Source organism: Molothrus ater, chromosome Z, assembly GCF_012460135.2.
Source record: "Molothrus ater isolate BHLD 08-10-18 breed brown headed cowbird chromosome Z, BPBGC_Mater_1.1, whole genome shotgun sequence".
In the NCBI taxonomy this organism is placed as follows: Eukaryota; Metazoa; Chordata; class Aves; order Passeriformes; family Icteridae; genus Molothrus; species Molothrus ater.
Window position 1 is genome coordinate 9,548,151 of NC_050511.2, and position 27,115 is coordinate 9,575,265.

A 27,115-nucleotide genomic window follows, 5' to 3' on the forward strand; every position below is an offset into this window, starting at 1 on the left:
AGCATCTGCTGCTCCCTGACCCAGGCCTGAGCCTCACACTGTGACCAAAAACAGGTGTGCATCTCCTTTCCTTGTAGCTTCACCAGCTTCGTGGTGGCTTGGCAATGGTGGCAAGAGCATCTCCTCTAATTAATGTCTTTTCCTACAGACATCATCCTGGCACACTATCAACCAGTGGGCTTCTTGTGCCTGTCTCACAGTGTGTGCCAACCTCTTTTTGAGGAGCTCCTGCTCCTACTCCAGCCTCTCTCCCTGCTGCCCTTCAACCTAGACCTCCTCTTCGAGCACCACCTGATGCAGATGGGCAAAGAGCAGCAGCAGCAAAAGGAGCTGCTGCGTGTGAAGCAGGACCTGCTGCTTTCTGTGCACTCCACCCTGCAGCTGATGCGGACCCGGGGCAGCAGTGAGGATCCTGATGGCTGCAGCACCGCCCCTGAAACATGCCAAGGGGGTGCCAGAGATGGTGACATCTCACCAGGGCACAGCCCGCAGCAAGCTGTGAGTGAGAAGAGGGTCAAGGGAGTGGGGGCCTCCTCCGGAGAAGGTGACAGGGAGGAAGAGCAGAGCAAGATGCGAGACAGCACGTGGGAGGGGAAGAAGGACAAGCAGGCAGGCTGGTGGTACCAGCTCATGCAGACCTCTCAGATTTACATTGAGAGTTCAGCTGAAGGCTCAAAGTTCATCCGCTCGGAGAAGAAGAAAGCAGCTTTGAATCCTGCACCCCGGTCAGTGGAGACCCAGAAGGCACCACCTCCTCGAGAAGGAGTGGTGGAGGGTGCAGAGGCTTGTCCCATTGCTGAGGGCACCTTGGAGGAGAGGCCCAAAGCATCCAGCAAGCCAAGTCCTGAAGCCATGGAAGAGCCCTTGGAAAAGCCCCAGCAGGTAGTGGTCGGTGAAGAGATGAAGGAACGGAGCTGGCCCTTCTGGATGGGCAGCCCCCCAGACTCTGTGCTTACAGAGCTAAAGCGCAGCAAGGAGAAGGAGGCTCAGCAAAGAGTGGGAGCAGCAGCAGCCCCCCAAGAGGACAGCAGCACCAGTGCATCAGAGGGCAGCCAGCCCATCAAGTGGGGACACTTGTTTGGGTCCAGGAAGGTACAAAAAGAGCCCAGACAACCAAACAGGTAAGGGCAGGGGTGGTTTGGGGCTGAGAAGGTCTGGTTAATGTGGAATGTGGCAGCACAGGTGGAAGTCAGGCCATGAGCTGACCGCTGGGCTACACCATGGTGGTACATCAAGGGTCTGTAACCCTGCTCAGTCCTGCCAGCCTGCCTTAATTCCTTCCATATCCTTGCTCAGTCTATCTCATAGGCTTTCCTCTTCTACCTGAGCTCTGTCACTGCCTTGGTATCTAAACCCTGCTACATGGCCCCATTATCACCCTATCCCTCCCAAAACCACATGTTGAGAACAGAACACAGAGCCATCGCTGTTGCTTACAGCAGGTGTGCGGGAAGGGTGAAGTTTCCAGTAGCTGAGATCCCTGTGCACTGCCTCTCCCTCTATACACCCTTACTGCTCCTGAAAATGACTACTGGAAATGTCCTTCCCAGTCCAGGCTGTGGTGTTAGATCTGAGACCCCCCTGCCTGGAGACCCAGGGCACTGCTTAGAGTGCATTTAGTGTGTGAAGCCAAACCTCTAAGGTGTGACCTTGCCATGAGAGCACCTGCTCTGTTTCCCTGGGTGCAGTTTCCTGCCATTGACTGCTTCTGTCTCCTCCTTCCAGGTTGCCCTCCGGCTGGCTGAGCTTGGACAAGTCCGTCTTCCAGCTGGTGGCCCAGACAGTTGGGGCTAGCATGTGGCGTGAAGCAGCCCCGGAGCCAGACCCTCCCCATCCAGAACCACCTGAGGCACCTGCTGTGGCACGACCAGTCCAGGCGATGTCTCCTCACCCTACCTGGTGAGTGGCACCAAGTGGACAATCCTGCAGGTGCTGGAATGTGTTAGGTTGAGGGTGGCACAGCCCTGCCTGTTGCAGTTTGCATGGCCCCCTTTATAGTCATGGACCAGAGAATGGTTTGGGGGGGGCAATGATGCAGCTTGTGCATTGATCCACCACAGCTCTGCAATCTGCAGGTGATGGGGAGCTGGGAGGGCAGCTAGGAGCCTGGCTGGGGAGGGAAGCAAGGGGTATTTTCCTCTCCCCCTGGGCCTGTGGTGGTCCCTGGGTGGGGTGGGTGTCCTGAGGTCAGCTAACCCTACTTTCCTTCTGCCCGCAGTGAGGTGAAAGCTCTTTGCCATCACATTGCCACTGAAGCAGGACAACTGAGCTTCAACAAAGGGGATATTCTGCAGGTCATCTCCAAGGTGGATGGTGACTGGCTGCAGTGCAGCCTTGGCTCCGAAAAGGGACTGGTGCCCATCATGTACGTCACCCACCCTGAGGATGAGGACTATTGACACGTTTAGGAGGCCAAGCACAGTTCCCTGGGCTCCTCTGGGGTAGCCTACCCTGCCAGAGGAACAAACACAGCTTCTTGCTAGTTTCTTACCTTTCCTGCCATTACAGAATACAGTAACCGTAGGTGGTTCCTTCTTGCTCCTCCTTGTGCAGCTGCCAAAGGCCAATTTAGCCCCCCGGGGTCTTCTGCGAGCTGCACCTCGTATTGCCAGGCATCGCCATGCATGCAGCCACACCAGGGACCGCCTGACCCCCCCCTCCGCCCCTCACTGTCTGCAGCACCCACAGGCCATGGACTTGTACATTACAGGAACCCAGGCAGTCCCTGCCAGGGCAGCGCTGCCCCGCTGTTGGGTGCTGGAGGTGCAGGATGCTGGCCATCCCCTGCCTGGGGGTCCAGTGCAGTCTGCAGCATCCATCATCCCCAGCATCCTCAGCTGAAGGGGTGGGAGCACCCTGCATTGGCAGGGTCCCTGCAAGGCTGGGCTAATGGGCTGTGTTTATTGGGGCACTGCAAAGTAGGCTCCTTCACATCGGAGCATCCCTGTCCTAGTGTGCTGTAGTAGTTCCTGGTGGGTTGTACCAGGACAAGTGTCCTGGCAGTGCCACACTGCAGGGCTGGGGCTGTGTATGGCCACAGCCAGGGGAGGGGGACGGGGTATGTGTGTGAGTGTGGAGCAAAGGGGTGTGAGGGGCTGTGAGGAAGGCACGGGGTTGTTCAGTGTAACGTAGGTCCAGGATGGGTAGTGCCACCCTGTGCAGAGATGGGTGCTTTGGGGGGAGGCCGTGTGCCCTCCACACTGAGCAGGGAACTGGTGCCTGGGAAGCCCTGGGATGCTCAGTGGAGGGCGCTGGAGGGGAGGGAATGAGGGCAGGGTCCCTGTGTGGGCTAGGGATTTGGGGGCAGTGCTCTCAGCAAGTAGATTGGGGGTGCTCCTAGAGGGAGCTGGGGAGCCTGGGGAGGGAGGGGTGGTGCTCCCTTTGGCACAGGGTTTCTGGTCTTGCTGAGCAGTGCCGTGGGGTGGGGGGGATAAGTGTTGTGCACAAACACAAGGGGATACTGGAGGTCCTGGGGTCCTTGGTAGAGGCAATGCCAGTCAACCCCTTCCTTGCCATGTTCATGCCGCCTGCTGTAGTGGGGATCTTCACCTGCCTGTCAGGTGGGGAACAGTGTTAATGAAAGGCCATGCCAGTATTTGGTGCCATGGCCGGCTTGACGCTGTTCACAGCATCGTGCCTGGGCTGGCTTCACCATGGCAAGGGGCCCTGGTCTTGCTAGGTTACCTCCTGCTTGTACATCGCTTAGCGGATGTTGCACCATATTTAATTTGTATCTCCCTGTTAGAATGAGGTGTCTCGCCTTTATTTATTTCTTTATTTATGATGCATATTAATAAAAAAGGTGCTGATTGAGCTCCATGCTACCCAGATTTATCATTTTAGCACATCCCTGTGAAGGGTCTGTGGGTTACCTGTGCTGGGACACTGCACTGCAGGCTTCCTCCTGCATTCACCACAGCCTACACCAGACGTTCAGGAGGACATAGGTTGCCCTCAGCAGTCAGACCTGTCAGTTCAGGCCTGAGGGGTGAGGGAGTGGGCACTACATATAATGTCTTGGGGAAGCAATGCTGTTTGGGGTTCCTTTTGCATTGCTTGCAGTCACCCAAGCTGATTTAGACAGGAGATCACACCATCTCAGCCTGGAATCTGCTCCTGGGGGTCATGGGAAGGTAAAGGTGAAGGAGGGGTTGTGGTCTGGGACCCACAGTCTGGGACAACCTGGCCATGAGTTTCAATGGCTGTGGGTCACTCACCAGGAAGGACTCCAGAGATTCTAAACTTAGACTCAAAACAAACACTGGGCCTCCAAGTCCACTATGAACCCCAAAAGCCACTTCTCTTTACCCTTCAGCAGCTCAAAAGAAAAAGGGAAGAACTCTGCTTGTGACCTCAGGCTTCGCTGCAAGAACATCATTCTGGAGTTTGTTACATCCATGTGCACAAATGACATGCACATGTGCAGTGCATCAAAACTGCTGAAAAAAATCCACAACTGAAGCAGCATAAACCCCTGTTCTGGCAGGGAGCAGCACAGAGCAGGCAGGGCCGGCACATGAGCTGCTTTAACTAAACTCTCAGAGGGGGCAATGGTCAGAGCTGTTTACAAGTTCCATGGAGCCAGGCTGCTCTCTCTGCATGCACTGGCTGTCCCAAAGGAGGAAGGGGATGATGTGCTGGCAAATAGCCCCCCAGGGTGCTGAGTCAGGCCTGGGGCAGGAAAGGGGATTTCCAGCTGCCTGCATTGTGGGCACTGACGCTGAGTAGCTCCCTGGGTGCTTGCTGCTGGGGTAGCCTTGGGTGCAGGGGAGCACAGAGGGGTGATTACAGTGTCAGAGGCTGGATTTGGGATTGCTGCTATGGAACTTGCAGCTGCTGAGGTCTTCTTTGGGGTCATCTGGCTGAAGGCAAGCAGATCCAGGTTGGTGGCTGTCAGTCTATGGCAATGAGGAACTGGCCACAGGGCACAAAACGCATGAATCCTGCAAAGCTGAAAGTACACAGCAATGTGTGTGGGACATTGGGATAGTATGGGACAACACTGGAGCTGTGACTGGGTGGCCCTGCTGGTGGCCTGGTCCTGGAGGGTCACCTGTAGGATCCTGATGGGGACATGGGCCTATGAGCTCTGTCAGGGTCATGCTAAGCAGGAAGAAGACACACTGGGTGTCCATAGATACTCATCATGGGGGCTCCTTCTCTCTGGGGACACTGCTGGTCCAGGCCCTCATATGTCTTGAGGCACAGAGCCAGGCCAGGGCAGCTCTGGACCAGCACCAAGATGCAGTTAGTCCTGCCAGTCTCTTGACACCTGAGCAGCAGCAGTGTTCTCCTCCTCCTTTCAGGTATCACTGAGCCGCTACTCAGCAAAGTTGCTCCTGGCTTCCTTTCAGATATCAAAGCAGGTCTCAGCAACGTGCTGGGCTCTGTGATGAACCCTGGGAGCAGAGATTCATCATGTAGAAAGCAAAAAAGAACCCAGTTTCATAGTACAGGAATCTCATCTGCATGCTACAGAAGCTGGGGGGATGACCTACATCACTGTGGGACCCAGTGCTGGCAGGAGTAAAGCTGTGGGATGACAGCAGGGCTGAGGCAGATTTAGGGAGTCCAGATGGGAGCCCAGCTGTGCATGACAATCTAAGGGAGGACATGTGCCAGCTGAGGCGGGGGGGACCTACTGGTGTCAAGTGCTAGGGGTTCCTGACAGGTCCCCTTGGACCTTCTCTGCCCAGGTCATCAGGACCTGGCTCATCCTCAGGGCAAAGGCAGTGACCATGAACCCTGGATGTCAGTGCTGAAGGAACTCTGGAATGCATGTGTCCGATGGAAAGGCCTGATACATACTGGAAGAGAGAAGGGAATGCCTTTCCTTCCTATGTCCTTCCTGGCAGCCAGATCCCATGCTCAGACTATAAGTGTGCAGAGGGCAGTGACACGCGCACACACACACACACACAATTAATAGAATCAAAGACTGGTTTGGGTTTGAAGGGACATTAAAGATCATCTAGTTCCACCCATGCTACTGAGGACAGGAATGCCACTTACCAGACCAAGTTGCTCTGAGGCCCATCCAGTCCAGCCCCATCCTTGAACATTTAAAATCCCACAAATTTCCATTCAGCAGCTGCACCATGATGGGCAGGGGCTGCCATGCTGGGGATGGGTTTGCAGGTGGCTCTGTCACCTGTGGCCACTAGTTTGGGGTCATAATACGAAGTACAAGCTCGCATTAACCCCTGAGAGCTGTATGTGAGCTGAAAACAGCTGAACATCCAGCTTTTGGGTCAGCCCAGCTGCAGCCTAGCCTGGGGTCAGGCCAGCTCCCTGCATTGCCTCTGTCCCAGCCCGAAATCCCAGGAGCCACTTCCCAGCTCCCTGGTCGGTGCGACCGGACTTGCGGCAGCAGGCCAGGATGGCTGAGGCCTTGTCCAGCCAGAGGAAGGACAGTGCTGCTTTTGCAGCCCCATCCCGGGGCTCAGCACTGAAATTGGCTCCTGCCGTACTGACTTCCTCCCCTGAGCCCTTCTATGACTCCCTCTCTGCCTCAGTGCCTCCAGCTGTACAGTGAAACCCACAAGGCCTCCTCTGAGTGAACTGCAGCGTCGCCATTGCCCATGAGCGGCCTTCATGGCCCAGGCCCTTTTCCCTGGCAGGGACGCTTATGGGGTGAGCGCCAGTCTGGCACCAGCAGCTCTACGTCTTCCAGGGGAGGGCTGACAAGCCAGATGCCACACCTGGAGAGCCTCATGCAGGGGAGGATCATGTATGGGTGCAAGCTGACTTCCAGCTGCAGGCCAAGACCTTTCAGACACTGCTTTCTTCTCTGTAGTGACCAGTGACAGGGCCTGAGGGAATGGTCTGTGGTTGGGTCAGGGGAGATTTAGGTTCAGTATTAGGAAAAGGTTCTTCACCCAGAGGGTGGTTGAGCACTGGAACAGGCTCCCCAGAGAAGTGAGCACACCACTGAGCCTGACAGAGCTCAAGAAGTTTGGACAGTGCCCTCAGGCACGTTCTGACTCTTGAAGAAGTCGTGTGCACAGCAAAAATTTGGACCTGATAATCCATGTGGCTCCTTTCCAGCTCAGCTCATTCTGTGATTCAGTGATTCTCCAAGGCATGGCCAGTGATGGAGCCCCTGCTTCAGAGGAGAGATGCAGACCTCTTTGCACCATGGATACACCTTTGGGAACAGAAATGTGAAATGAAAAAAAGGAGCAGGGTGTAGTGCTAGTGCTGGTGATCTTCAAGGCCTCTTATGACTGGTTTGCAACACCAGGCAGGGGCAAGCAAGGTGTCAGTGTGTGGCTTTCCACATGAACCACAAGACAGATGAAGATGGGGAACTGAGCTCTGTGCAGGAAATATGGGCCAAACATGTTCCCAGGAAAGGGCTGCCTGCTTGTGACAGCCGGAACATGCTTTGTTTCTATGATACTGCATAATTACCAAAGACTGAAAAGCTCAGGCGTATCTTAATCAGCATCAAAAAGGGGAATTATGTGGAAATGAGAAAACAGATAAAGCAGCACGGTCACAGTGTCCAGCAATCCTGCAAAGAGTTAAGGCAGAGCTTTCAGAGCTCCTGGTATCAAAAGGTAAAGATGAAGCAGCAGGAATAATGACCAGGGCCAGAGGTTATTCAAAACAGACAGGCTCCTTCAAAGAGAAGAAGTCATGTCTAGAAGACAAAAATAGTATCAGAGAGATAAAACATAAATTCTCGATAAGGCAAACAAAAAAGTGAGCAAAGAACAGCCTATAGAAGCAGCCAGCAGCCCTTTCTGCAAACACTTAACTCCAGATCTGCTACAGTGTCTGTAGGGTAGACAGGAGAGTGTGTCTTTGCAGCAGAGCGGCGTCCCTGGGGTGACACAATTGCTGCAAAAATGGCTCCAGAGCCCTGCAAGGTTGGTAGTGAAACAGGGCACACTCCTGGCAGCATGCCTGGACCCTGGCATTGCAGCAGGACGCAGTTCCTTACCTACACCTGCCGAGACCCAGCCTGCCCATCCTTCCAGCTGAGCCAGACCTGCTGGGTGCAGGTGTCTGTGTGGCTTTCAGTTTGCCTGGTGTGACCAGAAGACGTTGGACCCCCCAGAGAAAGCAGAACTGATTCCCAACACCCGTCCATCCTCCCTGCCAGAGCCTGGGTGACACTCAAGGCTGAATTTTTATGATGTGGAGCAAGGGGAAGTGTGAAGAATTAGAAAGTTTCCTGACAACTTGCTTTGTCCATGGCTTTTGAGGTTTCATGTGGGCCATGAAAGATTTTCAGAGACGCCAGATACTGGTAATCTAGAAGCTGAGAGCCATTGTTCTGCTGGGAATGTTACACAGTGGGACCAGGAATGTGATTTTCTTAGACTTTTTTAATTTATGGAATTCTTCTACTCTTTTTGCAAAGATCTTCCAAGCTGAAGAACCTATTCCTACTGACACCATTTGCTTTTGTAGCTCTTTAATTTTTTTCTTGAAAGGCCCAGACGCACAAAGGGGCAGGGAGAGGTAACCTCTGAGTTGCTGCTGTTGCTAACGCAGAGCAGCAGTTGCTTCTCTCCACTCCCCAAACCTCCCAGCTACCTGAGACAGAGCACACCTACCTCCCAGGTACCTCCCAGGCTGTGCCCTGCTGCCATGCCAGGGTCCTGTCTGTGCACTTGCAACCCCAGGACACCTTTTCCAGGACAGATATGTTTGAGTACAGTGAACTCCCTATGGGTGAGCTTCATATTTGAGCAAAGGAAATAAAAAGGCAGGCTCATAGAGGTGGGGACTCCTGCCACTGCAAGCTCCGTTTGCAGGAAGAGGTGAAGCATAGACAAAGGAGACTGGTTTTCTGAGCCTTGGAGGGAATGTGGATGGGCAGTCTCCTGCTCTGTTCCTGAGACATAAAAGACTGCAGGAGTATCTGCCCCCAGTCAGCTCGTATGTTGGCAGAAAAAGAAGAAAACAAGAATTCTACCATTATTTGCTCAGGATTAGTTTTTGGGTGTGCCTGGGGGGAAGATATTTGGAGAGGGCCACCCTGCACTGGCCTGTTCAGTGCTGCTGAATAAAGGTTTTGCAGGGTATGAAAATCAGCAGAAAGCAGAGCCTGATCCCCGGTGCACGAGCACGTGTCCTTGCTGAGGAGCACAACAGAGGAGAACCATCACAGGGGAATGCAGCCTAGCTGTGAAGCCTCAGAGAAAACTTGAGGGCTTGTTTTTCTCCTACTTCTGTGTTTCAGTTGGGATGCAGGCTAGGCACATCCAGCAAGGTGGCTGAGGAAACACAAATTCATCATCTCCTGCCATGGACTTCCTCTGATGGTTGGGTCTGCTGCTGTGGCCAGTGCTATCAGCCTCCAGTCTGCACAGACAGCCTCATCAGCAGTCCCTTTTCTGCCCTGCTGCCTGTGCTGGCCTCCTACCCTTCATGGTCCTTCCTGCTCCCATCAAGTTTTGACAAAAAAATGTGCCACAGCAGTTGAGTTTGAGGCCTCCAGGGCTCATGTCCCCTTCTGCCCAAACATCTGCTCTCAGTCCAATCCTAAACAACAAACACTCCTACCAAAACCTTGGCTTTCCATCCATGGCACACAATGCCAGGTAATTAAGAGTATCTGTGCCCTTCAGAAGTCCTCTTTATCACAATCCTTATCACAGCAGTAAAAAGGTGAGGATTCTCCTGGTGTAGTCACTGCTTGAATATCTGGGTGAGTACGGAAGACACATCTTCCAGCTAAAACCCAGCCATGAACCAGAACACCTCACAAGTCCTTCTGAAATCTATACTGGGAGAGGAGGCAGCCCAGCTGTCATTAATAGCTGATCCTGACAGAAGACCTAAAAACTGTGGTTTTAGACAAGAAATTAGAGACAGCAAGATTGCAAAAGGGTCATGGAGCTGAAAGAGAAAGAAGGCAGCGCTATACTGGCAGAGTTTCCCTATCCAGTAAGGAAGCTTCTTGCACCATATGTGATTTCTCTGCATGCCTGTTTCCTTTCCATGTTTGCACCACTCACAATCAGATGGGTGTGCAGTGAGGCAGCCAGGGTAGCTGAGACCTCAGTCCTGCCCTGGAGCATAGGCAAACATGGCCCTGCAATGGATGCTTCTCCTGCTCCTCACACCTCTGCTGGCAGCACAAAATCATGGTAAGCCCTATCCCAACAATTATGGAAAACCCCAGGGAAGAGGTGAGCAGTGCTCCCTCCTCTCCCTGCAAGAGAAGGTTTTACTGTGCTCCTTCTGCAGAGCCCCTGTGCAGCCTTATGGTGTGCAGGATACAGCAGCTGTATCAGGGCAGTCTGATGTCCACACTGGGGCCCAAGTCCACCAGCTGGGTTGTGGTTAGGCAGAGCTCTGTTTGGGGATGGAGGGCAGCAAAGCCTGGGCTGCTGGGAAAGCCTCTATGTGTTCCTCCATGGAGCTGGAAATACAAGGTGTCCATCTGTCCTGGCACAGTGTCAGGGTGCCATGTCCTCACCACAGAGGAGATGGCTGCTGGTGCCCCACCAGGACCTGGGGAGCCATGAGCTGAGCCCCTGGGTGTCCAGGAGAGCCTGGGGACAAGACTTATCATATTCTGGAATTGCTTTCTAATGCACTTCCTTGGTGCTGGAAGGATCAGGGCACCCCCAGGGTTCTGCTGGGCTCTTCCTTCCCTGACTGCACACTTTGATGCCAGCAGAGTCACTGGGAATTTGCTCACATGTTGTCTTTGCTCCCAGGAGGCTGCACTGTCTGGCAATTGAGCTGTGGGTGCAGGAACTGTGACCTTGCATTGTTCTGTATCTGTCTTGGAGTATTTGTCTAAACTAATTTTCTTGGAGCTAGGTGATAAAAATCATTAAGCTTGGAGCTAGGTGATAAAAATCATTAAACTAGCATCTAATCCTGTCATCCTGGTTTGCTGTGGTGTTGTATCTGGGTGGATGCAGGCTAGAGAAAACAGCTGATCTAGTGGCTGTGACAGAGTACAGGGAATGGGATCAGAAACTTAAATTGCTGATGTGAAGTGACATCAGGGGCTGTACTATGTGAGAGGTGTCACAGGAGCCTGTTTCCAGGGAAAATGTGGCTGGTTGCAGAGAGTGTAAGCACAGCACACTGTCACGCAAAAAACAAGGGCTAAAACTGCAACAGAGGATGTGCTCCTGTCCAGTGTCTTGCCATTGCCCAGATCCCTGCTGAAGCTGTTCTCCCAGGCCAGCATGTGCAACCATGGCTTTCCTGTTTGTTTTCAAGGGGCACACTAAGACCAGGATCCGTCTGTGTCGTGTACAGAGGGACACAGCAGGGTCCTGTAGGCCTGCAGACTCTTGTCACACTCTGCAGATCTCAGTCACCCAGCCTTCCCCAGAGGAGTCTGGCACTGCCTGTGACACAGATGATATTGCTGAGTTTGCACCTTGGTGCTTGTGAGAAGAGGAACGAAGACAAAAACATGTGCTGGCCACACCCAGCAGTGTGAGCAGCCCTGCCCGCATCCTCAGCACGTGGGCTCATCCCATCCTGGCACCTCTGCTGAGCTCCAACCTGATGGATCAGGGGCCTCCTCTTGCAGAGGGACAGGGCAAGGAAAATGGCCCCAGTGAGGCAGGAGGGTCTGCTAGGGTGGAACGGGCTGACAGGGGCAGTGGGGCAGGGTAAAGCTGTTGGACAGAGAGAGGGAACAATTGGGTGGGATCCCTGAGCACATCCCCTGGCAGATACAGGGTAAAACCTGTTGTGCATAGAGCCACAGAGAGCAGTGCAGGGAACAGCAATGCAGCCACAGGCACACACAGGATGTGGTTTGCACGTGCGGTTGGCCCTGCTGCTCAGCTCCCCCTATCATGGGGACACTGTGCACTGGGCAGGGTGCATTGTGTCATTGTCCTATTGTCACCTTATTGTCTTGCTGTGCCGCTCTCACAGGGAGTTTTTCCTCCCTGAAATGCCATACCTGTACAAAACTCTCCTCCCCTTACAGCTCCAGTGCCCCTGGAAGGCAGGTGGGGAAGCTTCTAGGGCTCGTTTTCTGTGCAAAGGGTCTGGCATACAAGCTGGCTTGGATGCCTTTTTCATCAAATTTGCTTGACACTGTGTGTGATCTAGTGGCAGCTGACAAGAGGTTCTAACCAAGAGCACAGCTGCAATAACCAGGAGGTGGGAGGATGGTAGCTGAAAGTAAGCCATAGCCAATCTGAGAGAGTTTGTGCCAGCTGGATTCCAAACTGTGCCTAGAGTACATCCTATGGGGAACATGAGTGCTAAGAGGTACTGCAGTGAAGTGCCTGAGCGTGGCACCTTAGGGGTGGTGAACTGTGTGCTCTAACATGCTTCCACTTCCCATCACCAGAGCCAAAAAACGAATTTTGCCTCCTGTTCTTAGACACGTGTCAGATGTCCTTTAGCATCTGGTGCACCAGTACAGGTTAAAGTGCCACCATTTCCCAGCTCTTCTCACAATGCCTTGTTCAGTGACTTGCTTTGCCATCCCCTTTCCCTGCCATGACTCCCAAGCAGAGCATCCCCAGGGTCTCTCTGCTCCATCATTCTTACAGACCTGCTCAGCAGCTTTGGTTGCTAGTCAGGAGCACAGAGATGCTCTCAGACCCGTGTTTGTGTTTGCAGTGCCTTGCAAAACAATTCTCCACTGGTGGAAAGAGGGATTGCTTTTCTTAGCTCCTCTCAGCAAGCACATGGCATCAAACACAGCAAGACTGCAGTGCACTTTGCTGTCACCTCTCTCAGCTGCTGAGCTGCCCTGCCAAAAGGGGTGAACTTTGTCCTACTGCTTTTTAGATTTCACCTTGTCCTTTCTTCTTTGTGTGTGAGATAGTACAGTGTAAGAAAGGACACCTTCTGCTGTTAAGCAGAGGGCTGAACCCAGGAGCCTGACCTGAATTATCAGCATAGCTGTTTCTCCTGACCCTCCCCTTCTGGCCCTTGCTGGGCCTTTGTTTAGCCTGCCAGGCTCATAACTCCTTGCAGCAGGGACAGGCAGTCCAGACATTTCTGGAAAAGGCTTTCTATATTCATGGGTAATAAACAATATCAGAGAGGAGAGTATTCATTTAATAGCTTCAACTAGGAAAAAAAAAACCAAAACAGTAAATATCTGCCTTTGGAGGTAAATAGACCAACCTTTTGTTACCACTCCTGTCTCAGGCATTCAGCATTTTCCATTTCACAGTGAGCACACATTGCATGTTACAAAAGGTACCTATTTGGTCACATCTACTCTATATTTTCCTTGCTGAAATTTCATTTGACTCAGCCTCCTTCCTCTAGCTGGTGCATTCCCCTGTAGTGGTACTCTCCAGTCCCTGGATTCTTTGAGTATGGGAATGAGCTGTGGGCTCTGCCTGCCATTTCTGATCTCTCCCACCCAGCCCCTGGGCTCTGCTCAGCATGGTCCATGTCCAGCTTGGATGTGGGTGCTGTTTCAGCCTCTGTCTGCCCCTGAGCACAACAGGGGCACATCTGGCAGGTCCAAGGGCACAGGGGAGCCTGGGAGGAATTTAAAAAGTGGGGCCAAATGATCACCTCCCTTCCCAAATTCAGAGAGATGCTGTAAGACCCATGTTTTGTTCTCAGTAGCTTACAGTACAACTCTCCAGTGCAACTGGAAAAACAGTGGTTTTCTCTGTGGAAACAGTGGTTGCTTTTCTTAGCTCCCCTCAGCAAGCACATGGCATCAAACACAGCTCAGAGGGCTTGGGAAGGAAAGGATGAGTCACAGAGGATAGGAATCCCCCTGGTGCTTGCAAGGGGCCCTGTGGGCAGAGCAGAAGCAAGGAGGGAGCACGAGGGTTTGCCCGCAGGGCTGCTGTCCTGTGTAGTCTTTGTCTCTGAAGGGCAGACACACTGCTGGCACGCTTGTGTGTAGTGGTGAGGCGAGGTGGTCAGTGCCACTACCTTCCCTGCAAATGTCCTCGGAGGGAGAACATTTGGGCAGGCACAGGACATTCACACACTCAGCACTCAAGCACACCACAGCTAGCAGGCAGGTGAGATAAGGAGGATCTTCTGTATGGAGTTCCAGCAAGGGTTTATTAAGGCCTGGTGCTGAAGGAGTTCAGGGACAGAAGACAATGGACACTAGAGGGTCCAGGGTATAAATATGCAAAAAGAGGGTGGAGCAAAGCATCAGGGCCAATCAACTGAGGACATAGGTGCAGTACAAAGGGCAGGAGCCAATAGGGAGTGCCAGGGTGGACAGGCAGCATTGCATTAACCAATGGGGAAACAGGGAGTGGATATTCTAGAAAAAGATCATATAGGCGTAAAAGGGGTAGTGTCGGCCAATGGAATATTCTAGAAAAAGATCATATAGGCGTAAAAGGGGTAGGGACGCCCAACAGGCCAGTGGGGAATACAAACTGGGGTAAATTAGCATAGTGCTGCAGAGCACCATGGGGGAAGCTTTCTGACCCCTAACCTCTGGGGGATGCCTCCAGGGCACTGCCACTAGCCTTCTCCCAATGGGCTCACAGGTCCCCACAACTCCTCCTTCTTGTTTAATTAAAAAGGCTTCTCCCATGGACCTCTGCAGACACTTAATAAAACACAGGAACCTAACTAGCACAATGACAATCATAATTAAAACCCAAAACAGTCCCTTGACAAAGGATGAAACTCATCCTGTGAGTCCCATCTTTCAAAGAGTTCAGTAAGTTCATCAGCGCTTTTCTCAATCTTGATGTTTTCTGTGAGCTCTTCCAGCCCCTGGATACTTGGATTGACCTTGAATGTGAGGATAAGTTAAAACAGCACATCCTGACAAAGTCTTGACAGCCATGTCCATGGGCCAGCAGTAGAAAATCTATGGCTGCTTAGGTATGTTGACAGTGCATTTTCTACGCTGTCCATGGACAGACACAAACTGTCTTGTTGGAGGGTTGCTGCCAGGGGGACCCAGATGTTTTGGGCTGACTGCGGGACGATCTACGTGGTCACTGGTGGTAGGGTGAGGAACATCCAGAGTGTGGTGGTGAGTAGCTGGTAACTCATGGTCGTGTCCTAGGAAAGATGAGTTCTTCCTGGGAGTCTTAAAAGGAAACTTGTAACTGGGGAAATAAGTAACTTCATAACTTCTATTGTTGTCTTCTTCCCACAACACTCCACCCTTTTTTCTGTTTTTATCTTAGAGGGATGTGAGGGAAGCGAAACCAATGTAACAACTTAGAGGATAGCACAAAATAGCGATATTATGAAAGAAAAGGAAGTTAAAAAGTAACAAGGTGTTAAGATGGGATATAACTTATCCCACATGAAAAATCCAGTAGGCAGTTTCATGGGCCAGGAGAGGCAGAGCTGATTTCAGAAGTTGGATCTGTGCAGCATGTGGTTCTTTTCTTTCTTCTCTTTCTCCTTCTCCAGGCTGTATGTGTATGGTCTGTATCTTCTTCTTCTGGGTCTTCAGGAGTTCTTCTGGGTGCTGTGTCTGGTGGCTCTAGATACAGCTTGATGTTTTGCCAGTGTCTTGGTTTGAAAACCAGGTGGCTGCTAAGGAAGGCAGGAGCCTCTCCTAAAATGGAAAATGTGAACCCCCTCCCTCCAAATTGTTATAATTTTGAAATTAAAGGGCTCTCAGGCAAAGATATGAGAGCAGGAATAACAGTTCTTTATTAGGGAAGAAAATTTAAAAAATAAAATAAACAATGCAGTAATAAAAAACAACACTGACAGAGTCAGAATAAGACCTGACACCCTCTGGGTCAGGATGTTGGTAGCAGTCCCATGAAGTGGTGGCTGCAGTCCTCCTGGAGTGACAGATGTAGTTCTGCTGAAGCAGTGATCCTGTAGAAAGGGTGTAGTCTTCCTCTGAAGATCCAGTGGTGGTGTAGATGGACCTGGCCTTCCTCTGGGAAACCAGTGGGAAAGGGCTGCTCCTCTGGAAATCCAATGGAAAATGCTGCCTGTGGTCTTCCAAATCTCTGATTATACCCATATAGGAATGCTTGGCTCCTCCCTCTGAGCTTCTCGCAATGGGATGATGTAATTTTTATCATTCATGCAGTGACACTCAAGGGCCCATTAACAGAAGATATCTCCCCGGAGGGAGGATTGGTTGTGGAAGAGATAAAGAAAACTGCCTAATTAACAGAAGATAACTGCTTCACAGCCAGGAATAGAATACATACCCATTTCCAACCTAAAACAGCCAAGGATCCACTTTGGGCCTGATCCTGTGGACACACAGGCATACCCTCTCCCCCAAGCTATTAATTGGAAAGGGCCCATTATCCATTTGGTTTTGGGGTCCTTGATTAGCACAGGCAGATTCTCTATGAGCTGAGCTCTGGTACTATTTGAGAAGCACCTGACAATGGGGCGATTTAGCCCTGCAAATGAATTATTAAGAAAATTGATAACATAAAGAGCCTCGCACAATCTTTCAATGCTTGATAAGGTTTCAACCTCCCCCATGCTGGTGATCAATGACCCGCTTGATGGCACGGTGCGCCCGCTCTACAATGGATTGTCCTGTCAAGGAGTGGGGTATGCCAGGGGTGTGCTTCACCCCTCACTGGCTAAAAACTGTTAGAATTTGTGGGAAGTATAAGCAGGACTGTTGTCAGTTTTTATTTTCCAGCTCAAGGTGGAAAATGCAAGGAGGAAGTGTTTGATGACATCTTTTAGCTTCTCTCCTGCATGAGCCAAGGTGAACACAGCCCCAGAGAATGTGTCAATGGACACATGAATGTAGTTGAGTCTCCCGAAGGGACCATAGTGGGTGACATCAGTCTGCCACAACTGCAGATTTCCAAGGCTGCAGGGGTTAACTCTGGCTCCCATAGAAGGCAGGTTAAAGTCTTGGCAACTGGGGCACAAGCCATCAATTGCCCTGGCTTGATCTTGTGAAATTTTAAACATTTGGGTAAGGGCTGGAACATTCTGATGAAAAAATTGATGGCTCAGCTTTGCTTGGTTGAATATATAAGGCAAAGTAGTTTGTACAACCATGGCCAGAGCATCAGCTCTCTGATTACCCTCGGCAATTGGTCCTGGGAGGCCAGTGTATGATCTCACATGCATAATATGTTATGGTTGCCCTCAGTGGGAGAGTAGATAAACTAGTTTCAAGAGCAAATTGTGTAAATTTGGATTGCAGACCTCCTCTAACAATGAATGTTCAGCTCTCTCAGCTACCCCATCAATATAGGCCGAATCTGTGACCAGATTTAGAGGCTGCTTGAACTTCTCAAAGGCCCTGACAATGGTTGCTAATTCTGCAATCTGTGGGGATCCCTGAACAATTCGGACATCAGACTTCCGCTCCTAAGTGTTTAGGTTCTTCCAAGTCATAACTGACTTGTGGGATCTGCCTGAGCCATCAGTAAAAACTCTCAGTGCCTTCAGAGGAGTTCTACTTTTTAATGATTTTGAAACCAGATTAAAGGTTGAATTAAAAAGTTTGCATTTTGGGAAATGAGTTGAAATTTGACCTGGGTAGCTGTCAAGAGTGAACTGGAGGTTCTTGTTTGTCTGGAACAAAATATCCAGATCTTTTAATGTCAATAGTAGGTACATGCATGTGAAATCACACCTTGCCAAGGTCTGGAGGCATGCTCTGGCCTTTGCGATGAGCCGAGCCATCAGGTCTTGGGGTCTTGTAATGGTTTCAATTGGTTGGTGGGACTGGAACACGCACTCTATAATTAAAAGTTGGTCCTTCAAAGTGGGGTCCCATTGAAGAATTAATCCATGGAACCCAAAACTGCAAAACAAAAAGGCAGGCTAGGGTCTGCGGGCCTGTCTCGTGGTCAGTGCTTTGGATCTCATTGGTCAATACCTTTTGGATTGCTACCTTGGCCTCTGGAGTGAGGGTGCACTGTGAGTTGAGGTCCTTGCAGCTTTGCAGAAGGTTGAAAAGCATTGCAAGGTCCTCTCTCGTGATCCCCAGCAGTGGACAGACCCAGCTGATGCTCCTATGGAGCTGGTGAAGATCCCTCAGGGTCCTTGTGTCATCTTTGATGGTGAGCTGATGGGGTACGATGGTCCGTTCGCTGATTTGGAGTCCAAGGTAGGTGCACAGGCAGGTGTGCTGAATCTTTTCCATTGCAATTTCAAATCCTGCCTCCTTGATGGCATGGATGGTCTTTTTCAGCACAATGTCCAAATATGTGTCTGTCTGGGTACAAATCAGAACCGTCCATTTAGTGGAGGACAATGGTGTCTGGAAACTTTGTTCTGAGAGGTGAGAGAATGTGGGTGACAAACCACTGGCACAAAGATGGAGAGCTCTTCATGCCTTGAGGGAGTACCCTCCCGTGGTATCTTTCCAGGGGGCTTGCCTATTCAAGGATGGGGCAGAGAAGGCAAACCGTGGGGCACCTCTGGGATGGAGTGGGATGTTAAAAAAGCAGTCTTTAATGTCAGTGACTGCCAACCTCCTATCCCTGAGGAGCATTGAGGGTGAGGGCAGGCCAGGCTGCAGGTGACCCATATTTTCAATGACATCACTGATCTTTCTGAGGTCGTGCAGGAGCCACCTGTCCTTGCCAGGGTCTTTGATAACAAAGACAGGGATGTTCTAAGGGCTGTTGGTTGGTACGATGTGGCCTTTGGACAACTCCTCCTGCATAAGGGACTTGAACGCTTTCAGCTTTTCAGCTGGTAGGGGCCACTGGTCCTCCCACATGGGTTCATAGGTCATCCAGGTGAATGACGGAGTGCCACACTCCACAGTGGCCCCAATTAGAAATCCTGTGGTCTTGAAGGGGTCTCTCACCTTGCCCCCCATTGAGATAATAGGTCCCTGCCCCATAAGGTAATGGGAGCCCTTACCATGAACAGTTCTACCGTGGCCACCCCACTCTCAGGTCCCTCAATTAGGATAGTCATTTTGCTCCTCATGGAGGTGGCAGTTCTTCCAGTCCCAGAGATGACCCTATTCACAGGTACCAATTTCCAGTCCAGTAGCCACTGGGAGCAGGCGATGATGGTGACATCAGCTCCAGTGCCCACCATCCCTGGAAGGTAGCTCTTGTCTCCCTTTGAATAGTTTTGAGTGTTGTGGAGGTCTCACAGCTACCAGGAGGTGTAGAACAGTTACAAAAGGAAAAATGCTGAGGCCCCCTTGCACTGAAGTCCAGGCCAGCCATGCTCGTGAGCATTCACAACCCACTCAGCTCCTAAGGCTGCCTCAACTGCAGAGTTTCCATCCCCTCAAACTGCTTCTTGCTTCAGGCCAAGCCTCACATGACTCTTTTCAAGCAACTTTGTTCACATTTCTATGGTACCTCTAGGATCAAAGAATAGCCATCAGTGAATAATCTTCCTAGGGGCACAATTCAGGGCCCTGAAATGCAAATTAAAATATGGAAAATGCTTTCATGAGTAGCTCTCACCTGACTGAAATACTTGATGCTCAGTTTGCCAGTCTGAGGCTATTTTTTTTCCACTTATTTGTCAGGGGTTTCATTCTGTCTGAGAAGGTGCAGCTGGTGTGGTCCCCTACTGCATGAGGTCTGCAGAGCACTCCTGCTTTCCTGGGAGTCCTGGTGCCACTTGGGTGTTGTAGGAAGCAGTGCAAACTCTCTGTGCCTGCCTGACTGCACCCTGGTAACACTGGACAAAGTTTGGACAGCTACAGCTAAATTTGTATGGTGGAGGAACACTCACGGAGAGTTACAGTTGTTCTGTGAAAAGTGGGGTCTGGTCAGAGGGTAGAGACCCAAATTCAAATCCATGCAGACAGGCAGCAGCACTCCTGTCTAGAATTTAATGAAAATGAATATGAAGATTTCCTTCAATCAATTGCCCAATCTACATGCTGCAAAATAACCAAATGTGCAGCTGGTGAAATACCTACCTGCTCTAAGCCCCTTCAGCCCACTCAGATGAGGGGGTGTCACTCGGGTGAGGATGGCAGAGAAATGGGATGGGAGGTAGCTGCTGCTAGGAGCCAGCAGATAATTGTGAGAGGGATAGAGCAGAGGAAATAACAAGTGTAACATCCAGAAAGAAAGCAAAGTGGCAACTCTACTGGGATTTTGCTGCAAACAAGTGTGCCTGTGGGTGTGAGTAGATCGTGTCCAGCAGAATGACAGGAATGCCAATGAGTGGTGCCAGCAGAGTCTGGTGCACTCCCACAGCCCCTGGATTTGTGGGAGAGAGCAGCGTCCCCCAGGCTGCTGGACCCCTCTGGCTGGGGTTTCTCCTCAGCAGCAGGTGGGCAGGATAACCCTGTGGATAACCCTCCTGCACTGCCCTGAGGGTGTGGGGAGGGATAAAGCATCTGGGGGATGGGGCTCATCCTGGGAGGTGCCATCTCTGCCACCCCTCTGAAGAGAGAGGGATTGGCACCCCTCTGCATGGAACTCCCTCATCCTCATGGATGCTGCTGGAGCCCAGTGACCTCAGGCTCTGACTCCTGGCCTTTGCACACAGGAAAATGCAAAATTCCCTCCGACTGGGATCCCAAACCGTAGTTTAAAGCAAAGAAGAACGTCAGCTATGCCTTGTACGAAGTGGTGCAGCTCAGCTGTGTTGGGAAGCTTGTGCCAACTGTCCCACAGATTGAATGCATTTCCAGAGGGGCCCAGATCCTGTGGAATGAGATTCCCACCTGCAAGGGTAAGCACAGCCCTGCAGCACCCTTGCCCAGGGCCCTGAGCTGCTGGCAGACCCTCTGTGACTGGGTTGTGCAGATGACAGTGCAGGAATGGCAGACCCGGATGCCTTGGCTTTCCCCATGTCCTGGCACTGACAAGGCTCTTTTTGTCTCAGCACCTTGCTGTAGGCACCTGCTGGGCTCTGTGCTCCTGGGAGGAGTTCAAAGGCAGGAACAAAGCTCCCTGCACTGGGGGCTACTGTAAGCCCTGTGCCTTCCAACAATGAGTGGGTGGTGGGAGGGGATGGAACTCTGTGTGAAGACTGGGAAGGAATTCAGTCCCTGCCCAGCTTTTCCCAAATGGAGCCTGAGTTGAGAAGCCTGCAAGACTGTAGCAGGCATGGATGGGATGGCTCTTGGGGTGGTCTGCTGCCACCAATAACTGTGTCCTAGGCCGCAAGAGGGATCAGCAGTTGAATGTGGTGACCAAAGCAGATGAGCCCTGTCCAAATCAGAGCAAGAGATATCTCAGCAGACCACTTCCCATCCTGCTTACATGAGCTCCTTCTCCTCCCCAGGGGGATGCCAGCAGCCCCAGTGGGACTCACAGCTCCAGTTGAGGCCAAACCAGAGATTTTACATGGTCAGTGAAGAGGTGACACTGAGCTGCTTTGAGAATGACGCTCCTCCCCTCGCTAAGATCAGATGTACAAACAGGAAGAATCCTTGGGAGGTGTTGGACATTTCAGGAAAATGGCACAGGTTGGCTCAGACCCTGAGCTGCACCACGGGTAAGTTGGGAAGCAGTAGGTCTCCCCTGCTACGTGCACTTCCCACTGTGGAGGGGACCTGGACATCCTGCTGTATCTGTGAGACACCTTGGGCACAGCTCAGAGTCAGGTCCCAGCTGGGAGCAGTCTCCAAGGTGGGGAGGGTGAGAAGCATTCAGTGTGGGACAGGTTTTCTCTATCCCTGCATCTCCCAGGCTATTCCTGAGTTGTATGTCACGGGAAGTGAGAGGGGATCCGTCCCCTCAGTTTTCACCTCTCTCCCAGTGTCCTGTATCACCTCCTTGCCCTGGCACATGCTCTTCTTCTGCTCTTGGGGGCCCTTGGCTTTCCTCATGGTGTGGAATGCAGACATTAACCACAGTCCATGATGGAAAAGCCTTGGTCCTTCTCCTGCTGAAGCATTCCCTCACTGAGAAGGACCCTCACACTTTCTCCCTGACAAAAATCGGCTAGGCTGGAGACCAGGCCCTTCAGCCCCAGCCAGGACCATGGAGACATCCAGAGCAGTGGGGACGTGGAGAAAATAGGAAGGATAACCCCAGCCCAGCGCTCATGGCTGCCATGTCCCCTGGCTCTCCTGTGACTGTGACCAGCACGGGGCTCCCAGGAAATTCATCCAATTCAACAGGGCAAGAGGAAAACAGAAGGCCCACAGGAGCTGAGCTTTTTCATTCCTCAGCCCCTTCAACTCCCAGGGATTGCTTACTGCTTTTGCAAGGCCTTTGAATCGGTCTTTCTGTAATCCTTTTATTTAGGCTTTGCTTTCATTTTTGCACTCCTGGAAGCAGGACTTGTATGCCAGATTTCCCAGTCCCAGACACACAGGCCCAGGTTGATGGCATTCTCCTGCTGTCCTCTGGGTTCCCAACCCTTCTGCCCTCTCTGCTGGTATTCAGCCAAACCCAGGGCTTTGCTTGGCCTGGCTGGACTGCTTTGTAACTCTACCTGTTCTGTCTGGACAAGAAATAAAGGCTTATGGATTGGAGGGGCTGCCTGTCCCACACAGCTTCTGCCTGCTCCCCTCATTGCCCCTGTGGGGTGATATTCCCCTGCAGGGAGCTGACTGTGCCTTGTTGAGGGGAGCCACCAGCAGGGCTGCTGTGATCCTCTATTCCCCTGGTGCTGCCTGACAGCTTTGCTGACCTACTGAGCTGAGCTGGACAGCTCTAATGTGAATTTGGAGCACATGTGTGGTGGCAATCCATCAAGGGTGATGGCTCTCCACACACATTTTGGCCAAGAGTGTATTCTGTGCCCATGCTGTGGTATGTCTGTGCCTTCAGCTCCCTTGTTGCCCCTGTGCCAGGTCAAACCTGGAAGAAAAGCAAAGATCAGGGGTCACCACCACCATGGCCTTTATTGGTGAGACACAGGACACAAAGCCATGGGGTCACTCCTGCTTCTGAGGTCTCCTGCCTTTCTTTCTGTGGTGCTGCTTGAACCACATCCAGGATATTGACGTTGAGACACCATAGCCTGGGATTGCCATGGTGCAGCCACAGGCTGATGGCAGAGCCTCTGTGGAGCTGGTAGGGCAGTGGCACTTGGAGCAGCACCAGGAAGATGCAGCCCCAGGAGGAGATTGTGTGGAGTTTGAAGGAGCAGTTCAGCCCTGCAGGACCATGGGTTGTCCCACTCTTGGCTCTTGCTGACTTTGGGCTTCCTGCTTCTCCCACAGTTGGACAGATATTCTGTGCCCCTGAGCACCATGGATCTTAAAGCGGTTGGAGACTTCTCTGACCAAACACAAGGTGGGTGTTGGTGCTACCCCACTTTCCTTGGCGCTACCTGAGGGGACAAGGAAACCTCAATGGGACAGCTGTTCTCCTGATCCTTGGCAAGGAAGCATAGGTGAAATCCTGGTGCCTCTGCTCTGGTCTTCATGCTCAGGCTGTGATTCCAGATAAGTTCCTGCACAAATGCTGGGCAGGGTCAGGTTCCCATTTCAACACTTGGCCAAAATTTGGAGACAGTCTAGCCTGTGTTCTCCAGCCACGGAGGACCCTTGGGGTGGTTTTTCAGGAGAGTGAAGCATCTTGGGGTCATGCACATCCCTTTTTTTCCCCTCTTGCTTCCACTGTTACTGATGAAGGGCTGTTCCAGGGAGTCAAAGTCCCATCCAGAGACAGGCTGTGGTCATGCCCCTACTTGAAATTCCCGTAGGTTTCAAATGAATTCAAATAACTGAGGGCTAGTTCATAGCAGAGCCCATACTGTTCCTGTGGATCAAAGGATGCACATGAGGCTCTGGTGGACCAACACCTGCAGTGGCATGTCAGCATTGGTCTCCAACAGCTTCCTGACACAGAGCATGCCACACACAGGTGCAGTCCACCCTCCCCATCCCAGCTGGAGTCCACCATCCCCAGCTGAGGAATCCAGGCATGTGCTCCAGGAGCTGGAAGGATGGGCTACACCAGCACTGGAGCCAGCTGGATTTGGCAGGAGAGCCAACATCCATGACACAAAGTGTTCAGCAGCCAGGTGGAGCAGAAAGGGGCCACTCATCATGCAGGATGCTTTGGTGCCCCCTCAGTTCTGCAGAACCTGCCACTGAGGGAGTGGGTGTGTCCCAGCAGCAGCAACTGCTGGGAGGTTTCAAAGATCTCATTGGCACCTGGCCTCAGGATGATCTGAGCACAGAGGGGCTAGGGCAGCTACTGGGACAATGCAAGATATGGCTCTTGTTGTGCTGCTGCCATCCACGCTGGGTTGGAAGTCAGCACCTACCACATTTTTAATGAACTGTCTGCGCCTCCTCTTCAGCATCCTCACAGCCTGGGACACATCCACCATGCCCTCACTTTGGATCTGCTCACACAGGAAACCAGCAGCACAGAAGATCCCACTCCGGCTGGCTCCATCCCTGTGGAGGAGGGCAAGGGGAGCCTCATTTGCTCTGGGATGGCAGGTGGCAGGGCTGAGACTCAGAGGTGTCCCCCTAGACCCCCACACTCTCAGGATGATCTTGGCCACACGTCCCCCACCCAACCAACCTCCAACAGGGGAGCCTTCCTCCCTCAACCGCGCTGAATTCATATGCACACATCCACCCGAGATGGAGCTGTCCCCAATGTCACTGACACAGCCTGAGCTGTGTCCAGCTCTGTGCCATGGCTGCTCCTCCAGGAGACATCACTCACCAGCAGGTGACAAGGATGTGTCCATCCTGGCTCTGCCGATGGTGTGTCTCCACCTTCCCTAGCAGGCTGATGATGGTGTCAGGGTGTGGCGGAAGGCGATGCTGCATGGGCCAGTCTGTCAGTTGATGTAACCGGATTTCCAATGCAGATTTCTTGGGCTAGTGGGGAAGAAAGACAGGGGGCTGGGCAGAGCAGAGACCTATTGGCTTCACGGAGGGAAGGGGAGGGACAGCGCGTGCCAGTCCTGCCTCAGCCACGCACACTGGATCAAGGGAGCAGCCCCACATTGGGAATGCCACTCCAGACGTTGCTCTTCTCCAACAAGTGCTCTGAGAGCAACAGACAGAGCATAAGAGAAGAGCTGAGCTCCAGGTGCAGCTCAGACTGACACCAGTCCTGTGTCCAGCTGCCTGCAGCAGTTCCCCTTCCATGAACCACTGAGATGTACAAACTCCAACCACAGCTGCTGTCCTCCAGTTGGAGGGCACACAAAAACACCTCTGAATTCTACCTGTGCCTGCAGCCTCACTTCCTTGGGATTAACCTCTCTGCCAAGGCAAAAGACTCTGCTGTGGCCAGTGCCCTGCCAGGACCCCACCAGATCCCTGTGCCATCTCTGTCTGGGACTTTGAGCCCAAATTAAAGCCTATTGACAGCTGCTCTTCCCAGCTCATGCAAAGATTCTTCTCAAAGGAGTTTGCCAGCTCTGAGCAAAGGGCCCACCTGCTGCCTGTTGCTGAGGACAAGTGTCCAGGTTGTGAAGCCAGCCCCAGGCTCCTCTGAGATCAGCTGCACATGGAAGCGGCCATAGTCATCTTCGCCCTGGCTGGGCCAGAACCGCACGTACGTCTGGGGGAGGGCGAGAGGTGCCTGATCACACATGGCCCCGCCTGCAGGCAGGGCAGAGCTCGGCCCCGCACATGGGGGGGCTCACACCAGCCCCTCGCCCATAAGCCACATGCACATGGCTCTGCCAGCCACTTGCTGGGCACCAGCCCAGTGCTGCAGCCAGAGAATAACACTCCATCACACAGGACACCTGGGTAGGGCTCAACAAAAGCCGAGGGATGCTCATTTGCAGCGACACCAAGGACAGCCCCCTGCTGTGGAGCTGGGACAGTCCTCAGGGCTCTCCCAGGTGGAGCCCCCAGGCTTGCAGTAGGTCCTGCTGCAAGCTGGGCTCTCATGGTAAGATCCATGCAGGGCCAAAGGCAGAAACCACACTGCTCGGCCCCACAGGGAACCAGGAGAGGGAAGAGCTGTCAGAGCTTGGGCTGCTGACCTTGTCCAGCTCCTGGAGTTCGTTCAGCACAACTATCGATGTGCAAGTGTAATCCCAGACCAGAGCCCAGAAATCCACCAGCGTGGTGGGGAAAGGCAGCTGCGTGATGATGATTCTCTCCTCCTCGGTGTACGTCTGCAAAAGACAGGACGATGCGTGTGGGGAGGGTGCCAGCATCCCCGAGAGCCCTTCCCACAGCGGCCACGGCTCCCTACCGCCCTGCTGAGATGGAGAAGGCCCAGGCAGCCCAGCCCTGCTCAGAGCAGCTCATGTTAGCGCCCCGCTGCCCTCTCAGCTCATCGCAGCCGGGCTCAGCTCGCAGCAGGCTGTGGCTGGCACACGCCGCTGCGCTGCCCGCGCAGGCAGGGCTCCGCCGATCGCGGTCGCGGGGGCCATCTCCTGGCAGCAGGGCCAGCAGTCACCGTGCAGCAGCCCGAGGGCGGGGACACCTCCCCCGGGCTGGGGGCTCTACCCTGGCCTGGAGCTGGGCTGCGCAGGAGGGGCCCGGCTGCCCCGAGCAGCTCCCGCTCCCCCGGCGGCCGGAGCCTTACGCTGGCAAAGACGGCGTTGATGTAAGCTGGCGAGCCGTCTGCGTTCACCGAGGACATCAGGATGGGCCGGCAGGAGTCCGCTGCGGAGGCAAGGAGCAGAGACGGGGAAATCATCGCTTGTTGCCTCCCTACGGAGAGGCAGGGGGCTTTCCCTGCAACACGTACAGCCAACATAGCTCCCTGCACCATGGGTTGGACAGGATGGAACGGACAGGCACCACCACACCCACGGCTGTGACAGCTCAGGGCACCCTGATGAGGGGTGCCCAAAACACTGTGGTTGGGTGCACAGCAGATCCACCCTCCTCACTGCTCCCTGATGTGCCTCATCTGAGCTTCTCCACTGGCAAAGTTTAGACCAGGGACATATTTATCCCAGGTGTACCCCCGGTGCCTCCAACAGGCTCAGAAGGAAGCAGCCTAATCTGTATTTATTATCTACTAACCAGAATACAACAACTGCACCCTGAGCCCAACCTGTCAGTGACATATGCTGGAGAGGGAAGCAGCAGCAAAGCATCGTTCCCCCCATGCTGCTGTCAGGCTCTGGCTTTAGAGCAAGAGGCTGCCCAGCCCTGCCAGTGTTACCTGGCAAGATCTCTGGCTTGCGGTTCTTGGCTTGGTTTCTGGGCTTCTCTGCTTCTCTGCATGGCAGGAGCTGGAACAACTCAGAAAATCTCTGCAGGGCCTGTAGAGATGATTCACCCAAGTCAGTCCTGCCTGTCAGCAACTCACCTTCTTGGGCCACTGCAGAGAAATGATCCCCCATCTCCATCCCACTGCTAGGGAGGGGAGCAGGAGGGGGCTGGCATCACAGATGAGCCCTCACAGCACCAGTGCACCGTCTC

At 52.8% G+C, this 27,115-nt stretch overlaps 2 protein-coding genes and 1 long non-coding RNA gene across 7 annotated transcripts in view; 1 reads left to right on the plus strand and 2 right to left on the minus strand.

The window, feature by feature from the left end:
• The window catches only part of RUSC2 (RUN and SH3 domain containing 2), a 50,514-nt gene extending 46,700 nt beyond the window's left edge, over positions 1-3,814 (plus strand). For all 5 annotated transcript variants that reach the window (XM_036402684.2, XM_036402685.2, XM_036402682.2 and 2 more), the window contains 3 exons: positions 149-1,121; positions 1,726-1,899; positions 2,219-3,814. In XM_036402684.2, the coding sequence (XP_036258577.1) occupies positions 149-1,121; positions 1,726-1,899; positions 2,219-2,399 (1,328 nt within the window). In that variant the 3' untranslated portion in view covers positions 2,400-3,814. The remainder of the gene's footprint in view (positions 1-148; positions 1,122-1,725; positions 1,900-2,218) is intronic.
• Positions 3,815-22,693: 18,879 nt separating this feature from the next.
• LOC118699351 (receptor-type tyrosine-protein phosphatase alpha-like) lies at positions 22,694-24,583 on the minus strand. The gene is made up of 3 exons (XM_036403321.1): positions 24,435-24,583; positions 24,022-24,157; positions 22,694-23,510 (listed from the first exon to the last, which is right to left on the minus strand). The coding sequence occupies exons 1-3, from the start codon at positions 24,539-24,541 to the stop codon at positions 23,436-23,438; spliced, it is 318 nt and encodes a 105-aa protein (XP_036259214.1). The 5' UTR covers positions 24,542-24,583; the 3' UTR covers positions 22,694-23,435.
• A 634-nt stretch (positions 24,584-25,217) lies between these two features.
• LOC129047025 (uncharacterized) lies at positions 25,218-26,318 on the minus strand. Its single transcript, XR_008508971.1, has 3 exons — positions 26,268-26,318; positions 25,717-25,851; positions 25,218-25,283 (listed from the first exon to the last, which is right to left on the minus strand). It is a non-coding gene; the product is annotated as an uncharacterized LOC129047025 (long non-coding RNA).
• Positions 26,319-27,115: the final 797 nt, after the last annotated feature.